Genomic DNA, 19,543 nt, shown 5'->3' with positions numbered 1-19,543 from the left:
CACAATGGACCACCAGCAAGAAGTGCTTCTTTTCCACTCCTTTTGCAACTGGTTCTGGGCCATCTTGGGTGACCGCAGCATGACTTTGGCCCAATCTGGGAGTGTGGGTCATGTGAACGCCACACCCCTGGATCATCCCAAAGGTGGTGCATTTGGCCTGTCTGTTTCGGGCCTAAGTGTGGAAGTGTGAAAGCTGTTATCTCTTTCTCATTCCCTGTACAGCATTACTATTCTCCTTAAGAAAACTAGAGGCTGAGTAAATCTATTGTTCATATAAATATTTCTTTAAAGAAGCGTATAAATGTTTGTTACTATGTGTTTGTTACTTGCCCAATATGTGACAAATGGACATTTTAAACTTACAGCTCCCTTTTTTCTTTTTTCTAGGAAATTCCACTTACATGGATGACCATGGGCCTCCCCCTCGTAAGGTGAGCTGCATTTTTTTTCTTTTAAGCTGAGCCAAATTCTGCAACAAACAACTCCATTCTCCACTGACGTACACATTCCTTTGAAAAGCTATGATGACACTAACTTTTTCCCTGTTCCCTGTTGGGAAAGAACTTCTTCCATTAGTGGCTTTAGTTCTCAGAGCTTTCTTGTACTAATAGGGAAGGTACTGTAAATCAGGGATCAAAAGTCTGGAATCTCTATTTGTTCTGAAAGGTAAGGTACTCTACATTTGGTTTTTGTAGCAAATAAGGGCCAGTGTGGTCTAGTGGTTTGAGCACTGGACTGTGATTCTGGAGACCAGAATTTGAATCTCTACTTGCCCATGGAAACCAACTGAGTGATTACTGGTAGTAGTAGTAAGGATGACGATGATGATGATGTTTATTTGTAATGCCCTTTTCACCAAAGGGCAGACATATATAGGCACGGTACAGACCACCCAAAAAGGGTGGCCTGCCGATGCCTGTTTTTCCATCGGAGAGAAGCCTCAGCTGCCAAATGGCGTGGCTTCCTGCTGGCAGAAAAAGAACCTGCAAAAAGTGGGTTCTTTTGAAGCCGCGGCGGCGGCGTAACAAGTGCGCCACTGGTGCACTCGTTACATAAGTGCCGCGCAGCACTGTGTGGACGACACATGGCACTTATGTAACAAAGACAATGCCCATGTAAATGGGTTGCGGGACGTGTGGGCACTCAGCCCCCAGGCAACCCTCGCATGTAACAAGGGCGTCTGAAAGGCCAATATGTACCGGGCCATAATCAAGAATGAAACAATAAAATGCAACACTATAATACAGTAAGGTCACATTCCCTCAACCTTGGAAAAAGATCAAACCTCCTCTGAACAAAACTTGCAAAGAAAATCCCTTAATAGGTTCACATTAGGGCCACTATAAGTGGGGAACAACTTGAAAGCATACAACAACAAAACAAAACAAAACAAATAAGAAGCAACTAGGAATGCAATGTCTCTATAAAACGTAATTACATAATTACTTTCATTACACAATTAATGTCATTGTAGAAATAGTTCTTATCTTTACCAGTCCGTCTGCTCTTTGAAAGCACTTATTTTGAGTTATATTCAATATTTGATACTTGATATTTGACTTTTTTTTTTTGCTTAAGAATTACATTCTCCTATAACTATAGGATAGTCTTGACATTTAAACAAAGGAAAAAATTCCAGCATGTAGAACACTAAATGCTTCTGTTGTCTGCTGTGGTCTTTAGGATCCAGTACATATAACCAGAAAAAAACTGGTGTGCTGTAACTTTGACCTTCATAATTTGAAACCACTAGTTTGAGATTACACTGTGGAATTATGAGCTGATTGCCTGTGGAAACCATAAAGATTTCTGCCTCTTTTCTCTAGCTCAGTCTAGCTGCTAATTGCCTATTGAACCATATAGCATAGTAAAGAGAAGTCTTAAGTGCCTTAGACTTTGAGTCATTTCTCTAAAGTCTAAAGGTTTGTTGAAATAGTTGTAGAATTTGAAGAATGAGAAGAGATGTTCCCAATTAATCATATCAGTAGAGTCACATTGTCCTTATTAATCTTTCTTTCCTATGTATTTCTTAAACCAAATGTTTTGCCAACTTTTACTTCAATGTAAATTATATTTAGAGTGAACTTTAGATAGGTTTGCCTTTAAACATATGAAGTAGAAATAATGGAACTTAACATATGTGTCAGAAAATTGTCCTGTGTTATCCAGGCTTATAAATAGCTGCCTATCAGTTGGGCATATATTACTTTAGAAGAGAGCTGGTTTATTTTTCTCCTTTGGCTATTAATATAACACTTTGACATAAATTGTTCATGATTAGTAGTTTAAACAGTTTAATTTTCAAGGACGATACATGGCACATTATGTGAAGACCCTGTACTGTAACCATTAAAACATTTCCAGAAATAGGTTGGGGGAATTCTCTGGAATAAATTTGAAGGATCTACAGGTGGAGAATAGAAAAGTCCTATTTCACAGGCAGAAGTCTGGTTGTACAACCCTGGATTTTGTCCAGCACCTTCTCAATATGCCAGCTATTTACATAGATATAACCCCACTAATTTCAATATAATAATAATAATAATAATAATAATAATAATAATAATTTTTTAATTTATATTCTGCCTCTTCAGTTGGATCTAGGTGGCTTACAACATAGGTACAAAAATACAATACAGTGGGCCCTTTCCTTATGCGGGGGATCCGTTCCGGATCCCCCCATGTAAGGGAAAATCTGCCTATGCTCGAGCCTCATAGGAAATAATGGGGCACGTGCATGTGGTGGAGTGACGCGCGCACCCCACAGGCACACATGCTATTGTTTCCCTCCCCAAGCGGCTTCCGCATATGCTGCAAGCCGCGTAAAATGTGTCCGTGCATGGCGCGAGCACACTGTACAACATAAAATCCATTATCCCTCCCTCCCACACAACCATTAAAATTCCCAAATAACAGTAACAATAATAAAAATATCCAATAATAAAATAATAAGCATAATAAAAACAACAGCAAGACAATGGGACTCCTGAGTATTCTATATGCTGTGAGTATAGTATATCTTGATTTCAGTAAGGCTTTTGACAAGGTTCCCCATGACATTCTTGCAAACAAACTAGTGGAATGTGGGCTAGACAAAGTAACTGTTACATGGATTTGTAATTGGTTGACCGGCCAAACTCAAAGGGTACTCAGCAATGGCTCCTTTTCATCCTGGAGAGAAGTGACCAGTGGGGTCCCACAGGAATCTGTCCTGGGCCCAGCGCTATTCAACATCTTTATCAATGACTTGGATGACAGAATCGGGGGCATACTTATCAAATTTGCAGATGACACCAAATTAGGAGGAGTAGCTAATACCCCAGAGGACAGGATCAAGATTCAAAATGACCTGAACAGACTAGAAAACTGGGCCAAAGCTAACAAAATGAAATTCAACACAGAGAAATGTAAGGTACTGCACTTAGGGCGGAAAAATGAAATGCACAGATATAGGATGGGGGACACCTGGCTGAATGGAACTACGTGTGAAAGGGATCTAGGCGTCCAAATAGAACATAAGTTGAACATGAGTCAATAGTGCGATGCGGCAGTTAAAAAGGCCAATCCGATTTTAGGCTGCATCAATAAAAGCATAGTGTCTAGATCAAGGGAAGTAATAGTGCCACTGTATTCTGCTTTGGTCAGGCCCCACCTGGAATATTGTGTCCAGTTCTGGGCACCACAATTTAAAAAGGATGTTAAAAAACTGGAGCATGTCCAAAGGAAGGCGACTAAAATGGTGAAGGGTCTGGAAACCATGGAGCAGGGGATGTTTAGCCTGGAGAAGAGAAGGTTAAGAGGTGATATGATAGCCCTGTTTAAATATTTGAAGGGATGTCATATTGAGGAGGGAGCTAGCTTGTTTTCTGCTGCTCCAGAGAACAGGACCCGGAGCAATAGATGCAAGCTCCAGGAAAAGAGGCTCCACCTCAATGTTAGGAGGAACTTCCTGACATTAAGAGCTGTTTGACAGTGGAACAAACTCCCTCAGAGTGTAGTGGAGTCTCCTTCCTTGGAGGTCTTTAAGCAGAGGCTGGATGGACATCTGTCAGGGATGCTTTGATTGATATTTCCTACATGGCAGGGGGTTGGACTGGATGGCCCTTGCGGTCTCTTCCAACTCTATGATTCTATTATATGAGGATCCATATTAGTGGGGGCCAAATGAGCTAGTCAGGGAAGGCTTGTCGGAAGAGATCTGTCTTGACAGCCTTTTTAAAGCTGTCAAGATTGGTGATGTTATGGATCTCTTCCGACAAGCCATTCCATAGTTTGGGAGTGGCTGATTAAAAGGCCCTCTGGGTAACTGCAGCCAATCTGGTCTTTATTAGCTGCAGTAAATTCTTTCCAGAGGACCTAAGTGTGGGGTGGATTGTACGGAAGAAGGCGATCCCGCAAGAAGGTTGGACCCAAGCCACGTATCAGTTATAGCCTCTGCATTCTAATAAGTCGATGTGTTACATGTTATGTTAACCTGTTCAGTACCTGCTGCTGCAATCTGCTACCTTTTATAATATGCATTTTTAAAAAATATTAAATAATGTTAATTTTATGTTTCGGTAGTCAGAGATCATCAGACAACTAGTGATTCCATAACTTTCCATCCAATCACCACCAACCTTCCTCCAGCAGAAAGGACATAAAGAGATGTACTTGACATTGGAATATGCTACCTTTGAGTGGGTGGAGGCTCCTTCTTTGGAGGTTTTTAAACTGAGAGTGGATGGCCATCTGTCAGAAGTGCTTTGATTTTGTATTGCTGCATGGCAGGGGATTGGACTGGATGACTCTTGTGGTCTCTTCCAAGTCTATGGAGTTTATCACACGCGAGGGCTCCTGTCATGCTCCTATTGCCCAAACATCGCTGAATTGCCACAGGAGCCCCCTGATGGGATCATGCCTGGTGCTATTAAAGTGGAATGCTTCTGTTTTCGTCATGGAAGCATTATCGTAATTGTTAGGAAAAGGGCCCTTTTTAATAACGATTTGATCTGTTATTTAAAAAGGGCCATTTTCCTAACAGTTACGCTGATGCTTCCATGATGAAAATGGAAGCGTAGCGCCATGAGCAATCCCACCAGGAGGCACCTGTCACAGTTTGGTGATGTTTGGGCGACAGGAGCATGATGGGAGCCCTTGCATGTGATAAACTCCTATGACTCTATTATTCCTCCCTTTGTTCTTCACACCCAGCAGAAGATTCACAACATAATCTCATACTTTGAGAGAGAGACTCCATTTCTCCCCTGAGCTCCATGGCACACAGAAAACTTGTGATAGAGCTTAGTTTCACTTTTTACTGAGCCTGGGAGACACACTGATGCAGCAGGAACCTGCCTGATGTGTATGTCTCCACAACTGAAAATTATGAGCTGAATCTTTCAACTGTGTCATTTGAATAAGAAAGATGAGTTGATAATTTGCAACCATGGATAATTGATAAAATGTGTGGACCTCTTGTCCCTTTTACTGTTAGGGGTTGTATTGAAATGAAATTAATTATAGATTTTGTAATTAATTAATATTTGGCTCTTATAAGGATACATAAATGGCTGCTCATCACCATACATTCTCTTTGAGCCATACTAGTTTAATTTAGTTGTAGGGTGACCTGTCTCAAAATCCCTCAACATTTTGTGTTATATTTTGCACTCTTTGCTTATTTACCATATCTGTTGCTAGTCTGCTGGACTCTGCCACTTTCTAATTGCACAAAACATGCATGGGAATTACAGGATGCTTTAAAGGAAACAAAATAATTGCAAAGAGGATTGAGTGGATTTAGGAAGTACAATTCAGATCAAGCTGATTATAATTTTGTCCAAGAATCCTTCCAAAAACAGTGGGTGCTTATTAGAATGCTAGATGTAAACAAGGATGAGCTGGCTAAGCTGGATAGATGAAACCTGGCAGTTTTTAATAATGACTTCCTTGAGGCTACACGGGCAATCAACTAGAACTGTTTCTATGGAAATTATGATTTTGTTCATAAGTGTCCAGTAGGGGCAATAGTTGTGGTATTTGAAATAGACTTTAAAGTGAGGACCCCTGAACTGGAGACTGTTTCTAAGATGGTACTGATTTTATAATGTGTAGTATGCTGAATATGGAAAGCATTTCTTAAGAACTCAGATCAAGAGTCAGCAATCTGATCCCTTCCAGGTGATTGGACTACAACTTCCATAGACAATAGCCATTGACCATCTTGGCTGCATCTCATTAAAGTTGTAGTCCAAAACATTAGCAAGTCCCACATTGCCTGTCCCTGCCACTTCCTGTAGGAGCACTTCATAGCAGACATCTTCCTATGTTTCTGCTATGTTTCATGCAGAACATTAAAATGTAAACTGTGGAGAAGCTGGTTTTGCTCACTTGATAAAAGGCCTTTCCTGCTTGAGAGAACTTGGAAACGTCTTATGAGGAAGTCAAATCATTTTAGTTGTGGCTTCTGCTTTTTCTTTTTGTTGTATTGCCTTGTTACACTAATGCTTGTAAAAAGCATTACCCTTTTTATTATGTTTTCATGTGTTGATGCAGGCTGAAAGAGTTTTGGGGTAACCTTTTTTATTTTGTAAAGTAGATACTGTTTGAAGTGGCTAGGGACAGGGCTGAACTGGTGACTGAGTGATTAGAAACATAATGTTCCCGTGCACAAGGACAGTCCTCTACTTAACGACTAGTAACATTTTTGCTTTGATAATAATATGTCATTTAAGAAAGATTTAACATTTTTATGTTGAAAAGTGAGAGCTAGCATGGTGTAGTGGTTGAGCTTTGGACTATGACTCTAGAGATTAAGATTCAAATTCCTGTTGAGCTACAGAAACTCACCTAGGGCAAGTCACACACTCTCACAATCAATGTTGGATTGTGACTGTGGAGATCAGGGTTCTGATCCCAGTTCAGTCTGAAACCCACTGGGTGACCTTGTGCAAGTCACACACTCTCAGCCTCAGAGGAAGGCAAAGGCAAACTGCCTCTGAACAAATGTTGCTAAGAAATCTTGCTAAGAAATCACTGTAATATGTTCATCTTAGGGTCACCATATGCTGGGAATGACTTGAAGACACACACAAACAATGTTGAAAAGAGACATAGTGACAGGAGAATAGCTAGATGAGGTTTCATCCTGTAAACCAGGGGTAGGCAACCTGCGGCCCGCAGGCCGGATGCAGCCCAGCAAGGCCTTGGGACCGACCCCAGCCCGGTCCTGCCGCCGATTGCCGCCGGGGCCTTTGGGGGGCAATTGTCTATAGAAACCTCAGAAACATGCATTTATATTAACATTTTTTTAAAAATCAGCAATTTTTTTCGCGTGTCCTCCATTTTTTAAAAAAAAGTGTCTTCCATTTGAAAATTTTGTCCTACATTTGTCCTGGTTTATTTATATATATATATATTTTTTTTAAAAAAAAATATTTAATTATTTATTTTTTGGCTTCAGCCCCCCAGTTGTCTGAGGGACAGCAACCCGGCCCCCGGCTCAAAAAGGTTGCCTACCCCTGCTGTAAACAAACAATGAACCATTCTTCAGCATAAGGTTTCATATTTTGAAATCAAGGTTAAATGTAGGACAGAAGACATTTATGTACAGTGTTACTGATGACATCAAATCCTACACTGTATTGTGGCTTGGGATGTTTCTAGAATCCTACCCATTGCTTTTCTGTAGATCTTCAGCTACAACCTGGTGCTGTCTCCAAGGCTTGTCAGAATATGGTGGATACCATACCAGATTGACACAGCTAGCTTTCACCCTGTGTTAGCTGAGGAGGTAGTGACTTAGTGTTTGCTGGGGGTGAGTAATCTTGCACATAGATGTAGCACTATTTTATATATATAATGAACATTGTTTTATGATAGAGAAATTTTTTTACAAACAGAGTGGGAGTCACAAGCAATAGATGAAATAGTGTGTTGTAATATGTATTTATGAGAGACAGCTTGGTGTAATGATTTGTGTATTGGACTAGGGCTCTGGGAGAGCAGGAATCCTGATCAGCAATGAAAACCCGAAAACCCACTGGGTGATTTTGGGTGAGTCACACTCTCTCACCTTAGAAGAAGACAACAACAAGCCTCCTCTTGATACATCTTGCCAAAAAAAATCCTATGATAGGTCATTATACATTGTAGTCAGCTTAAAGGCCCATAATAAGAAAATAATATATCTAGCAGTAGTCCTTGACCAAGGCAACTATTATAGTATTATGTAGGAAGATTTAGACAGTAGTGTAGTTCACACTTATCAGTAGTAAAGATTGTAGCTGGAGCTGGTTTCCTTTATATGCCCGCATTTCCATAACAATAAGACATTGATGTAAAAGTGGATACAGTATGTCACAAATAAGGCAAGCAACCATATATATTTAATGCCAGGTTAGCACAAAGCATGCATACTTGCTGCCATGGATCCCATCTCAGGAGAAAGGCAAGATATAAATTAGCTAAATAGAAAGGAAGATAAATGATTAATATACTAAATCCTGGTCCTTCAAATAAAGCTTTTGGCTTGAGGTATTCCTATGTGGCTGTCCTTTAATAGTGCAATTGTAAACCAGCATGAGGATCCCTAAAGGTAAAACATGGCATGATTGTTTTCATAAACAAAAGTCAAATATCAGCCAGTAAAATTCTGTTTTTCATTCTGTCTCTTACAGTTGAAAAATCTGGGATACACATAAATTTTATTAGTACAATGGGCCTTTGGTATCTGCTGGTGTTTGGTTCCAGGACTTCCTGTGGATACCAAGCTCAACGAATGCTCAGGTCCCATTAAATGGTGTCCCATATATAAAATTGCAAAATCAGCCTCTTTTTTTGGAATTTTTATATTTTTTAATATTGTGGGTGGTTGAATCTGTGGATAAAGAGTCCATAGATACAGTGTGTGTCAACTGTAATACTCAACTGTGGAGGTCCTTGTAGAGGCAATCAATTTTTGATGACGTTTGCCTTACCTCTTCAAGCCAATATTTTTCTGATTTACAGAAAATCTGCTGGGGATCCATTCCAGACTGCCGCACCCCCCCCCCCACGGATACAAAAAACACGGGACCTCAAGTCCCACTATCCCTAATAACAATGCAACATGTTTGCCGTTGCCACCATTGATGACAACAGAGCTTGCCATCCAGTGCTTAAATATGTGGGTGGCAAGTCCATACATGCCAAGGCTCCACTGTATTATAGCTTTTGTGTTGCAATATTGATTGCATTGGGATGTTTGATTTTTTTTAAAAAAAAATGGAATTCTTGATTTTATAGGTATGTGGTAGTATGTTTGAGTAATTAATATAGAAAGTATTCTGAGGGAAACTGAATCTAAGCTTTTACTGGTGCATGCCTACCAGCTCTCTTGCATCATTCCACTTCTCCAAGCTTCATTTGCAAGATGGAAGCTGTGGGGAAGAGATGTCTGATTGCCTAGGCTTTAATCCTACTTTGTGCATGTGCAGCAGCATTGATTGGGAAGGGAAGCATGCAAATTATAGGATGTATATCTCTGCTCTGTACAGACATTTAAAAAACAAAAAATTTCTATAATGATTTTATATTTTATTCTGTTTTAAACTGAACAGCCATGGAGAGTGCCAGGAGGATTTCTTGCCTTTGAAAGAGTGTGAAGTCAACATTTTAATGCATTTAATATTCTTGTAGTTATATTTTGACTTCATTTTTCTTGGTATTTAGGTGAACAAAATTTCTGTCTGAACACTGTGTTTATTTGTCTTTCTAAATAAATTTGCTGCCAATAGGATTCAAAAGTCTTGAAAACATTTAAGTTTGATCCTCAAAGCACTCCATAGTTGGAGCCCTATCTGTTTCAACCCTGCTGGCGTGAGCAGTGATATTTGAGAACTTGGTTTATATAATTGTTTCCTGTTATTGAATGAGGTTAACAATATAGCAAAAACAAAACTAATATTAGCTTCCTTTTGATTTATTTTCAAAGCTCTTTGTTCCCTTCCCCCTTCCAAGTGATTTCAAATTATTTCAATTGAAGCGTAATTTAACTTTAAGTGCATTGTACATGCTATATTGAATTACAGGCTTTAACTCAGTTTAAAAGCTTGGCTTTAAAAGCTAGAGAATAAATCTAGAAAAGTGTGGGAGACAGGTTATAGTGAGTCAGCTCCATTCATTCCCAGAGGGATTCAAATTCTCTCCTTAACTGCAACTCATCAGTTGTGTAAGTAAAAAAAAAACCACATCCATTCCTACTGGGCAGGAATTGATCTAAGGTCCAGCACAGATGGGCAGGAAGCACCATCATGGGGCCAAAACTAGGACTTGGGAGAGCACAGCAACTGCATGCTCCTGAGCCCTAGTACATGTGGGTGGTGCCATTATTGAGCAGCACCTCCCACACGGGGGCATGTCCATGATGTATGGGCATCTGAGCACCCAAATGCCTATGCCAGAAAGGGGTATCATAGGGACGTCCTAAGGAAGAAGCTGCTCTAGGCAGCTTCTTCCTGCCTGTGTATCATTGCCGTGCAGTTTGGTTGCTGCAGCAACGATATGTAGCAAAGAGGGGCAGCGATTCATGGCCCGTGTGTACCGGGCCTAAATGTCCTTTAAAATTTTCATTCACCAAAATATGATGCAGCTTACTCTAGGATGAAACTGACCACCCAAAAAGGGTGGATTGGAGCCACGGCAACCACACCTGTTTGCTGTTGTTAGTGCAACAAGTTTTTGTTTTTTGCAAAATTTGTTCAAAAGACATTTACTTTTGCCTTCCTTTGAGACTGAGAGAGTGTGACTTACCCAGTAGGTTTCCATGAACGAGCGGGGATTTGAAGCCTGGTCTCCATTTGTCGTCGTCCAACAGCTCAAGCCATTACACCATGCTTGCTCTTATTCAGAACATTACTAGCAGTGTTAAGAAGGTCATGTTAAAATCTATTATATCTAAAGGGGACATGCTGGAAAAAATGGAAGAAGGGACAATTCACTAAGAAAATATTACAAAGAAGTAGTCAATAGTTGTAGGGAAACGTTTAGGGGAGCTAAAGCTCAGAATGAGCTCAGGCTTGCAAAAAAAAAGTCAAAAATAATAAAAGGTGATTTGTCGTTGTGTTCAAAGCAAGAGGACACAGTGAAAACCAAACTGCTCAATGGTTACTCTATTTTATTTCCACCCCATACAAAAAGTGCTCAAATTGAGAACATAGGTGGGTTACAGACCGCCAAAAAATACGTATTGACTACGTATTAAGGTTAGGAAGGTGCGGTGCTTCCGCACCCCCCAACCCTAATACGTAGTCACTACGTATTTTTTGGCGACGGCCGTTCCAGACAGCCGCCGCCATGTTTACATCTTAGACGCATAGCGTCCAGACGTGTCACGGCACCTATGACGTCGCGAGTGCGCCAGCGGCGCCTCGCGGCATCATAGCTGCGCCGTGGAAAGAAACTCCATTTTGGAGCTTCTTTTTTGCTCCGTAACGGAGCCGCGCGGTTTGGCTGCAGTGGCTCCCTTACGGAGCAAACAGCGGCGGCGGCGGCAGACCGCCGCAAAGCGGTGGTTTATAACCCGCCATAGAGTAAATGATATAGTGAAGGTGCTGCAGGCCAAAAGTGGTAAATGAACACCTAAGGGCAAAATGAACTGCATTCAAGGGTACTGAGGAATCTTGCAGATATAATCTCAGAGCCTTTGTATATAATCTTTGATTTTTTGTTCTTGGAGAACAGGTGATATCCCTGTAGATAGGAAGCAGTCACATAGCATCTTCTAAACAGGAAAAAAGGTGACTCAAGCAAACATGTGAGTTTGACATCAATATCAGGAAAGGTTTAGAGTAGTCCATTAAAGAGTTTGTGAGCATTAGAGAGAAGTGCTGTGATTATTAAGGGACAGAAATTATGCCAGACTAATTTTATCACTTTTTAAAATAGGACCACAAGCTTGTTAGATGAAGGGAGTACTATGCATGTAGTGCATCTTGATTTCAGTAAGGTCTTTGACAAGGTCCCTCGTGACATTATTGAAGACAAGTTAGTAAAACATGGATCGATGCTGCTACTGTTAGACTGACTTGAATTTGGTTTACAAAACCCTGGGTTTTCACCAATGATTCCTTATGATCCAGTAATTAAGTAACAAGTTAGGGTGCCAGAGGCCTAGTTTTGTTCAGTATTTTTTTATAAATGGCTTGGATGATGGAATAGAGAATATGCTCATAATTTTTTTAGAAGTTCGTAAACTGCTAAGAGTTGTTAATACATCAGAAAAGGATCAGGGTCCAAAATGACCTGAACAGATTAGAGAGCTGAGCCAAAACTGAATGACTTTTAATAATTATGTATCTGTTGTAGACCTACTTGACAGTAGTGCATGTCAAAAGGGTCTTGGTACACCACAAGCTTAACATGACTCACTGTGATGCAGTGGCAAAAACAAATGCAATTCTAAGCAGGATTAGCATAGGTATAGTGTCCAGATCAAGAGAAGTAATAGTACCACTCTATTCTGTTTTGATATGAACTCATTTGGAACACTGTGTCCACTTGTGGGCACCATAATTTGAGAAGGCCATTAACACACTGGAATGTTTACAGAGAAGGGCAACCAAGATGGTAAAAGGTCTAGAAACCAAGCTATATAAAGAGCCATTGAGTGACCTTAAGCCTGGAGAAGAGGGAATGTGATAGCCATCTTTAAATATCGGAAGGATTGTCATGAGGATGATGGAGCAAGCTTGTTTTCTTATGCTCCAGAAGATTGGACTGAACCAAAAGATTCAAAATAAATGAAATGAGATTTTGATTTATCATTTTTATTTATTAATCTGATTTGTTTATTAAAATGTTTCTATCCTGCCCTGTATAGAAAAAAGAAAACTCAGAATAGCTTACATAATTAAATATGTGGAAGAACTTTTTGATGTTAAGAGTTGTCCAAAAGTGGATTAGACTAGCTCAGAAGGTGGAAGACTCTCTTCCATTGGAGATTTTTAAGCAGAACTTAGATGACCACCTCTCAGGGGTGCTTCAGTGGTGGATTACCATGCAAGCAAAGGATTGGACTAGGTGGCTCTTGGGCTCTCTGTCAACTGTGATTCAGTGAAGTTAATCTACATGTGAGAGGATAGCCCAGCTAATCTCATAAATTTATTTTTGAGATACTCTTTGTAAAATTGCAGACAAAGAGCAGAGAATGAGTAGGAAGCTGGTGTGTGTGTGTGTGTGTGTGTTTGCAAACAGCAAGATCAACGTTTAAGTACAGACATTATAAAATCTCATTCATTATTTAATATAGTATGAAGTGAGTATTTGCTTTGAATGCCAAGGACACTGAAAAGCAAGCTGGGCTGTTTTCTAAAATGCATCCAAGGTGCTTCTTCAAAGAATGCAGAGTAAATTAGTATATGCATGATATTCATACACAAAGTGTGTATTCTTGCTTGGAATACTTACTATGTCATGTACCGTGCAAGACTGCAGGTTGAGTATAATCCCTAGACTTCTATCTTTCACCATTTTTTAAAGTTGTTCGTTATGTCATATTGAAACTAAGATGTGAAATACAACAAAAACAAAGATTATTCTACCCAATTTTTTTTTCAAAAAACAAGCCTATATATAAACCTAGATTCAGACACCTGCAGAGCATGTTTAGACATGGAAGAAGGAGGAGTAAAGATTGAAGGAAGGAATATCAGCAATCTAAGATATGCACAGAGCATCAAAGACTTGAAACAATTACTAAAGAAATTTAGAGAGGAAAGTGCCAAGGAAAAGCTTACTGTTGAGCATTAATAAAACAAAAATAATGACCACGGCGCAGTTACAGAAATTCAATCTAGATGAAGAAGAAATTGAAAATCGTTAAGGATTTCCCATACCTTGGCTCAACCAAACTCTATGATTCTAATTCATCAGAACAGAGATTGCAGTCAAGAAATCAGAAGAAGACTAGGATTGAGAAGGGCAGCTATGAAAGAACTAAGCAAGATCTTAAAGTGCCAAGTTATAAAACTGAATACCAAATTTAGGATTGTCCAAGTCATCTTATTTCCCATTATCATGTACAAATGTGAGAGCTGGACAGTGAAGAAAGGCAATAGAAAGAAAATCAACTAATTTGAGATGTGGTGTTGGAGAAATTTTCCATGGGCACTATGGACCACCAAAAAGACAAATAAATGGGTCCTAAAACAGATCAGGCTTGAGCTCTCTGGAAGCTGATGACTAAATTGACAGAAATAATAGATTTGGTACATTATTCTCAAAAGATACATCTTTGTGATTGTCACGTGACAAAAACATAGTTGAGTATTTTATTAAAGCAATTACATGTCTTCCTTTTCCTCACATAACTCATATGTTCTAGTCACATGCTGAAGGATGCAAAAAAAATAATAATAATCCACAAGCATGTAATGAAACTTCGCATCCATAGCATGGTACTTCCAAATATGCAAGGTATTACTCATGAATAATATTTCCTGTGGCTAAACACAGGATGTAATTCAAGTACACCTGTGTGATTTTCAGTGTCAAACAGTGAAACCAAATAAGGTAATAATTATTCAAAATATTAAAAATTAAATTGAAAAATAAATGAAAGGTATGATTTCCCAAAGGCCAATTTTCTCTGTGAAAAATCTTATTAAATTATCAGATTGTTCTCTAGAGACTGCATTAATGTGATTTAAAATGATATGCACATGTGGAAGGTACTGAAGATAAAACACTGCATGCAGAGAAAAGCATTTTGCATTCTGCCCCTTCTAGTGTTATATTCAATGAAATGTATTTATTCTGAATAGCTGCCCTCCCTTCAAACAACATTACATACAGTATTTCATATGGCACAATAATACAGAAACACAAAATTTTCCAACTACATTCTACAGTATTTATTTGAAGGCTTTTTCCCCTTTTATTGAAAAAATGAATATGAAATACAGTTAATGAAATAAACAATGTTTAGAAATTAACTAACACAATTGCACAGCATTCACACACTGTACTATTTATAACCAGACAGTTAATGTCTGTTTCAACCAAATTCACCATTCCTTATACAGCTTGCCTTTTGGGGTCTCTTGATTAATAATAATAAATAATAATAAAATTTATTTGTATACCACTTTTCCTTAGATCAAAGAGGTTTACAGACCGATAAAACCATTACAACATCTCATAAAATAGATAAAATGCAAAATACGAATTATATAAAATCTAAAAAACAATCATTCAAGAGAGTAAGGCAGAGAGTCAGTGGGATTGGGAGTGCACAACTTCATTTTTCAGCGGGGAAGGCTAGACAGAAGAGGAAGGTTTTAAGCCTCTTTTTAAATGTTTCCAGGGGGGTCGCAAGACAGAGCTCCTCGGGAAGACCATTCCAGATTTGTGGGGCCGCCACTGAAAAGGCCATCTGGGATGTAACAACATATTTGGAAGATGGAATTTCCAACAGGTTCTTCCCGGATGTCCTAAGTGTGCAGGGCGAATTATATGGGGAGATGCGGTCCCTCAAGTAACTCGGGCCCAAGCCATGTAGGGCTTTATAGGTGATAACAAACACCTTGTATTGCGCTCAGAAGCGAATAGGCAGCCAGTGAAGATCTTTCAGAATAGGTGTTATATGGTCAAACCTGGATGCTCCGGTGACCAATCTGGCTGCAATATTTTGTACTAGCTGAAGCTTCCGGGCTTGGTACAAGGGTAGCCCCATGTAGAGCGCATTACAGAAATCTAGACGAGAGGTTACCAGAGCACGTACCACGGTTTCAACGTCCTTTTGGCCCAGGAAGGGTCACAGTTGGCGTATCAACCGAAGTTGATAGCAAGCACTTCTGACCGTCGCATCTACTTGAGATGTCAACTGCAGAGACGAGTCCAGAAGTACTCCTAAACTGCGAACTTTGTCCTTCAGGGGAAGTGTGACCCCGTTCAGGACAGGTGGATAAATTTCCTTCCCCAGGCCTGGGAAACCTATCACCAGTACTTCCGTTTTCTCTGAATTCAGACTGAGTTTGTTTTCCCTCATCCAGCCCATTACCAGGCAGGCGTTCAGAGGAGAGATGCCATGCTTAGTCACTGCATCAGTCGGAGACACAGAGAAGCATGATTGATTAGCACAGCAAATAAAAATGAACCAAGTTTCTATTAAGCTAACTGTGTCCATATCTTCATACAGTTCCTTGACTCTTTGTGTTAACTTTTCTGATAGAGCTATGTCTCATATTCTTGCATGTCATGTTCAAAGTATTTCCTGATTTCGACTGCTGTGCTGTTAACTGTCTAACAGCTAAAAGTAAAAAATGTGATTATTGTATATACTCAACTATGAGACGAGCTCTGGTATAAGTTAAGGTCAGGTTTTGGGGCCAAAATTATGGATTTTGCCATGACCCTTGGATAGGTCAAGGGTAAAACTTGGAGGCTACTCCAGTGTGTATATGTGTGCGTATGGCAAGAGAGACTCACATTGAGCCTTTTCTTCATTGTTTCAGCTTTCATTTCAGCCAGAAACAGCAATATCAATCAATCATCCAGGACTCTTTCTGCTTGCCTCTTTCTTGCTAAACTCCTCTGTGCCTTGCATGGGGAAAACTGCTATCTCGTTTCCATAGTGACCTGTAAATAAGTCGACCTTGGATTTTGGGGTCAATTTTTGGGCATAAATTTTGGACTTATAGATGAGCATATATGGGTCTTTTATTATATTGTATTTTATTTAATTTTTGTATTTTATTTTTATTGTATTCTCTATATTTTTATTGCTGTAACCTGCCCGGATTCCTTGTGATTGGGCGGGCTATAAATAAATAAATAAATAATTATTATTATTATTAGCAATAGAACCAGGAAAATGTTATAATAAACATTTTCCCCTGCAATTATTCTTGGTGGGGGTTGGTTAGTAAAAATGTATACATAAATTTTAATAAACACTTGGGTCCTATAAAGTATGAGGTCATGTAACAAACAAAAAAATTGCCATCAGCAATTCCAATGACTAAAGACAGAACAGGGCATCCAAATATGGGGAACAAAAATTTTTTGGATACAATTTATAAAATGTTACATAAAACTCTATAAAAACAACCTCACCATAGAAAATATACTTGAGACAATACGTATACAAGTTACACAAATTTCAGAAAAGAACAGGAATCATCTAAATTCATACATCACAGTTGAAGAAGTAATGACTACTATTAATAAAAGTTTTGAAAAATTAAAGCACTTGAAAATAATGGACTCACAACTAACTTCTGTAAGAAATCTTATAGAGGTCTTAGAAACAAGATAATCCCACTATATTTTGTGCTAGTCAGCTGCATCTGGAGTGCTGCATTCAGTTCTGGACACCTCATTTGAGGAAGGATATATACAAGTTGGAGCAGGTTCAGAGAAAAACTACAAGGATAAGACTAAAACATGTGAGGAAGGGTTGAGGGAGTTGGACATGCTCAGCTTGTCAGTGAGGGGTGACATGATTACACTCTTTAAATACTTCAAGGGGGTGCAGAGGGGAGGGGTGCACTTCTGTTTTCTGCTGCCCTAGAGGATAGGACCACATCTAATTATTTTGATATTACAGGAGAGAAGGTTTTGGTTGAACATTAGAAGGAATGTCTTGACAGTAAGAGCAGTTCAGCAATTGAACAAATTCCCTAGAAAGGTGGTGGGGACTATTTCTCTGGACATCTTCAAAAAGACACTGAACAGCTGCCCACTGGTGGTGCTCAAGCTGGATAGTTATAGGACAACAGTGCATCACTGATTTTGTCATTTTTTGTTGTTTGTATACATATTCATTATTAAGGATTCTGTATGGTCTGTGTGCCTGCAGGGATTCCTGGCCAACTCTGCCATGCAGCTCCATTGATAACAGGTATAGTCTTTGAAGTACCACCAGGAATTGCAGTCAGTCTTTATTGATATATGTACATGTCTAATAGAACTTTATATAACATAAGAAAAGTGTTTCCTGCCAGCTAATCTCAAGATAAACAATGGAAAAGGTTGCTAGCCTGAATACAAAGAAGTACGCCTGAGAGCTTTCCCCTGGAACCGGAAACCTCCTGTTTTACCTAACACCTGCTTTAATCTTCCTCACAAGCTCCTGGAAACTTCTCTCTTTCTCCATATCCTCCCATTCAAATTTTTCAGGGACTCTATCTCTCCTCCCACACGACCACCTGGACGGTTCAGCCTCTTCTCTACCAGGAACTCTCAGTCCTTGCCACTCTCCTAACTCTCATTCTGAGCTCTCATATATTCAGTCTGTGTTCTCCCCTGCAATTCTCCTGCTGGCATTGATGGCTCTTGAGGTCTCTATTTCCTTTTGTAACCTTTTCCCCAGCAGCCTATATTAATCCATCTTCCCCCACTTTCACAGCCCTTGCTGCATCTACCTGTCCTTGCATTGTTTTTCCCCATCTTACTCACATCCTCTACTTCAGTTTGCTGCCTCTCTTCTGTCCTTCCATTCTCTTTCATCCTCCTTCCTCATCCTGTTCCAGATTCCTTTAAACTTCCCACCATCTGCCTGGGCTTCATGCCCTAACATCTCTTCCAGATATGGAAGCTATTATCACTGCTTTGCCACCAGATAGGGGATTTGGGGTGCATACCAGACACTTGCCATCTTCAAGGTTCCCTGTTGTTGATTATTCATTCTCATTGTTCCCTACAGTTTACTGTAACAGGATTTAAAACTGAATGGTCTAAAATGTTCTAAGATTACATTTAAAATTAGCAGAATTAAAGCAAAGAACCAGCATGGTGTGGTGGGTTGAACTCTGGACTGTGATCCTGAAGACCGTGGTTTGAATCCACTCTCAGCCATGCAAATCCACTTAATGACCTTGCACAAGTCACACTCTCAGTCTCAGAGGAAGGCAAAGGCAAACTCCCTCTGAGTAAATCTTGCCAAAAAAAACTTCGTGATAGACTCACCTTAGGGTCTCCATAGGTTGGAAATGACTTGAAGGCACAACAACAAGAACTGGAATGCATTATGCATATTTTGATACAAACATACAGTAGGTATTTTGGTACTCTGCTATATATGAACTGGATATGAGAAGGACAGTGGGTTTGCAAATAATTATCACTGGTCATAAAAAGTGCCTTCAGCCCATCATTCTTCCCATGAAATGGAAACTACTATTGACTGACACTTAACTTTATTTTTATGTATTTAAATGACTTTACACTTTTAAAAATGTTGTCATTATTGTTGTTAACTGCCCTCAAATTGATTTCAACCTCTGGCAACCCTGTGAAAGAAGCATCTCCAAGACTTCAGTTATCCTGTTCAGATCTCGCAGATTTAGGACCGTGTCTTCTGGTGTTTTAGTATGATAGCTTGTTTAATTGTTTTACCTTTTTATTGTTATTGTTATTGTATGCCCTCAAGTCATTTCTGACTTATAATGACTCTAAGACAAAACTATCATGGGGATTTCTTGGCATTATTTATTCAGAAGATTTGCCACTGTCTTCATCTTATTATCTTTCTATATTAGGCTTTATCTTGTTTTAGCTTTTTTGTAAGTCGCCTTGGATT

At 39.4% G+C, this 19,543-nt stretch overlaps 1 protein-coding gene across 1 annotated transcript in view; it reads left to right on the top strand.

Moving 5' to 3' along the window:
* UST (uronyl 2-sulfotransferase) overlaps positions 1–19,543 on the top strand; it is a 171,114-nt gene that overhangs the window by 58,812 nt on the left and 92,759 nt on the right. Inside the window, exon 2 of the mRNA XM_089530222.1 lies at positions 388–431. Within this exon, the coding sequence (XP_089386348.1) occupies positions 388–431 (44 nt within the window). The remainder of the gene's footprint in view (positions 1–387; positions 432–19,543) is intronic.

Source organism: Sceloporus occidentalis, unplaced genomic scaffold (genome assembly GCF_023333645.1).
Source record: "Sceloporus occidentalis isolate IW3139 unplaced genomic scaffold, rSceOcc1.0.p SCAF_6, whole genome shotgun sequence".
Classification (NCBI taxonomy): domain Eukaryota; kingdom Metazoa; phylum Chordata; class Lepidosauria; order Squamata; family Phrynosomatidae; genus Sceloporus; species Sceloporus occidentalis.
The sequence above is the reverse complement of the archived record's forward strand: the minus strand, read 5'-3'. Positions and strand labels throughout refer to the sequence as shown.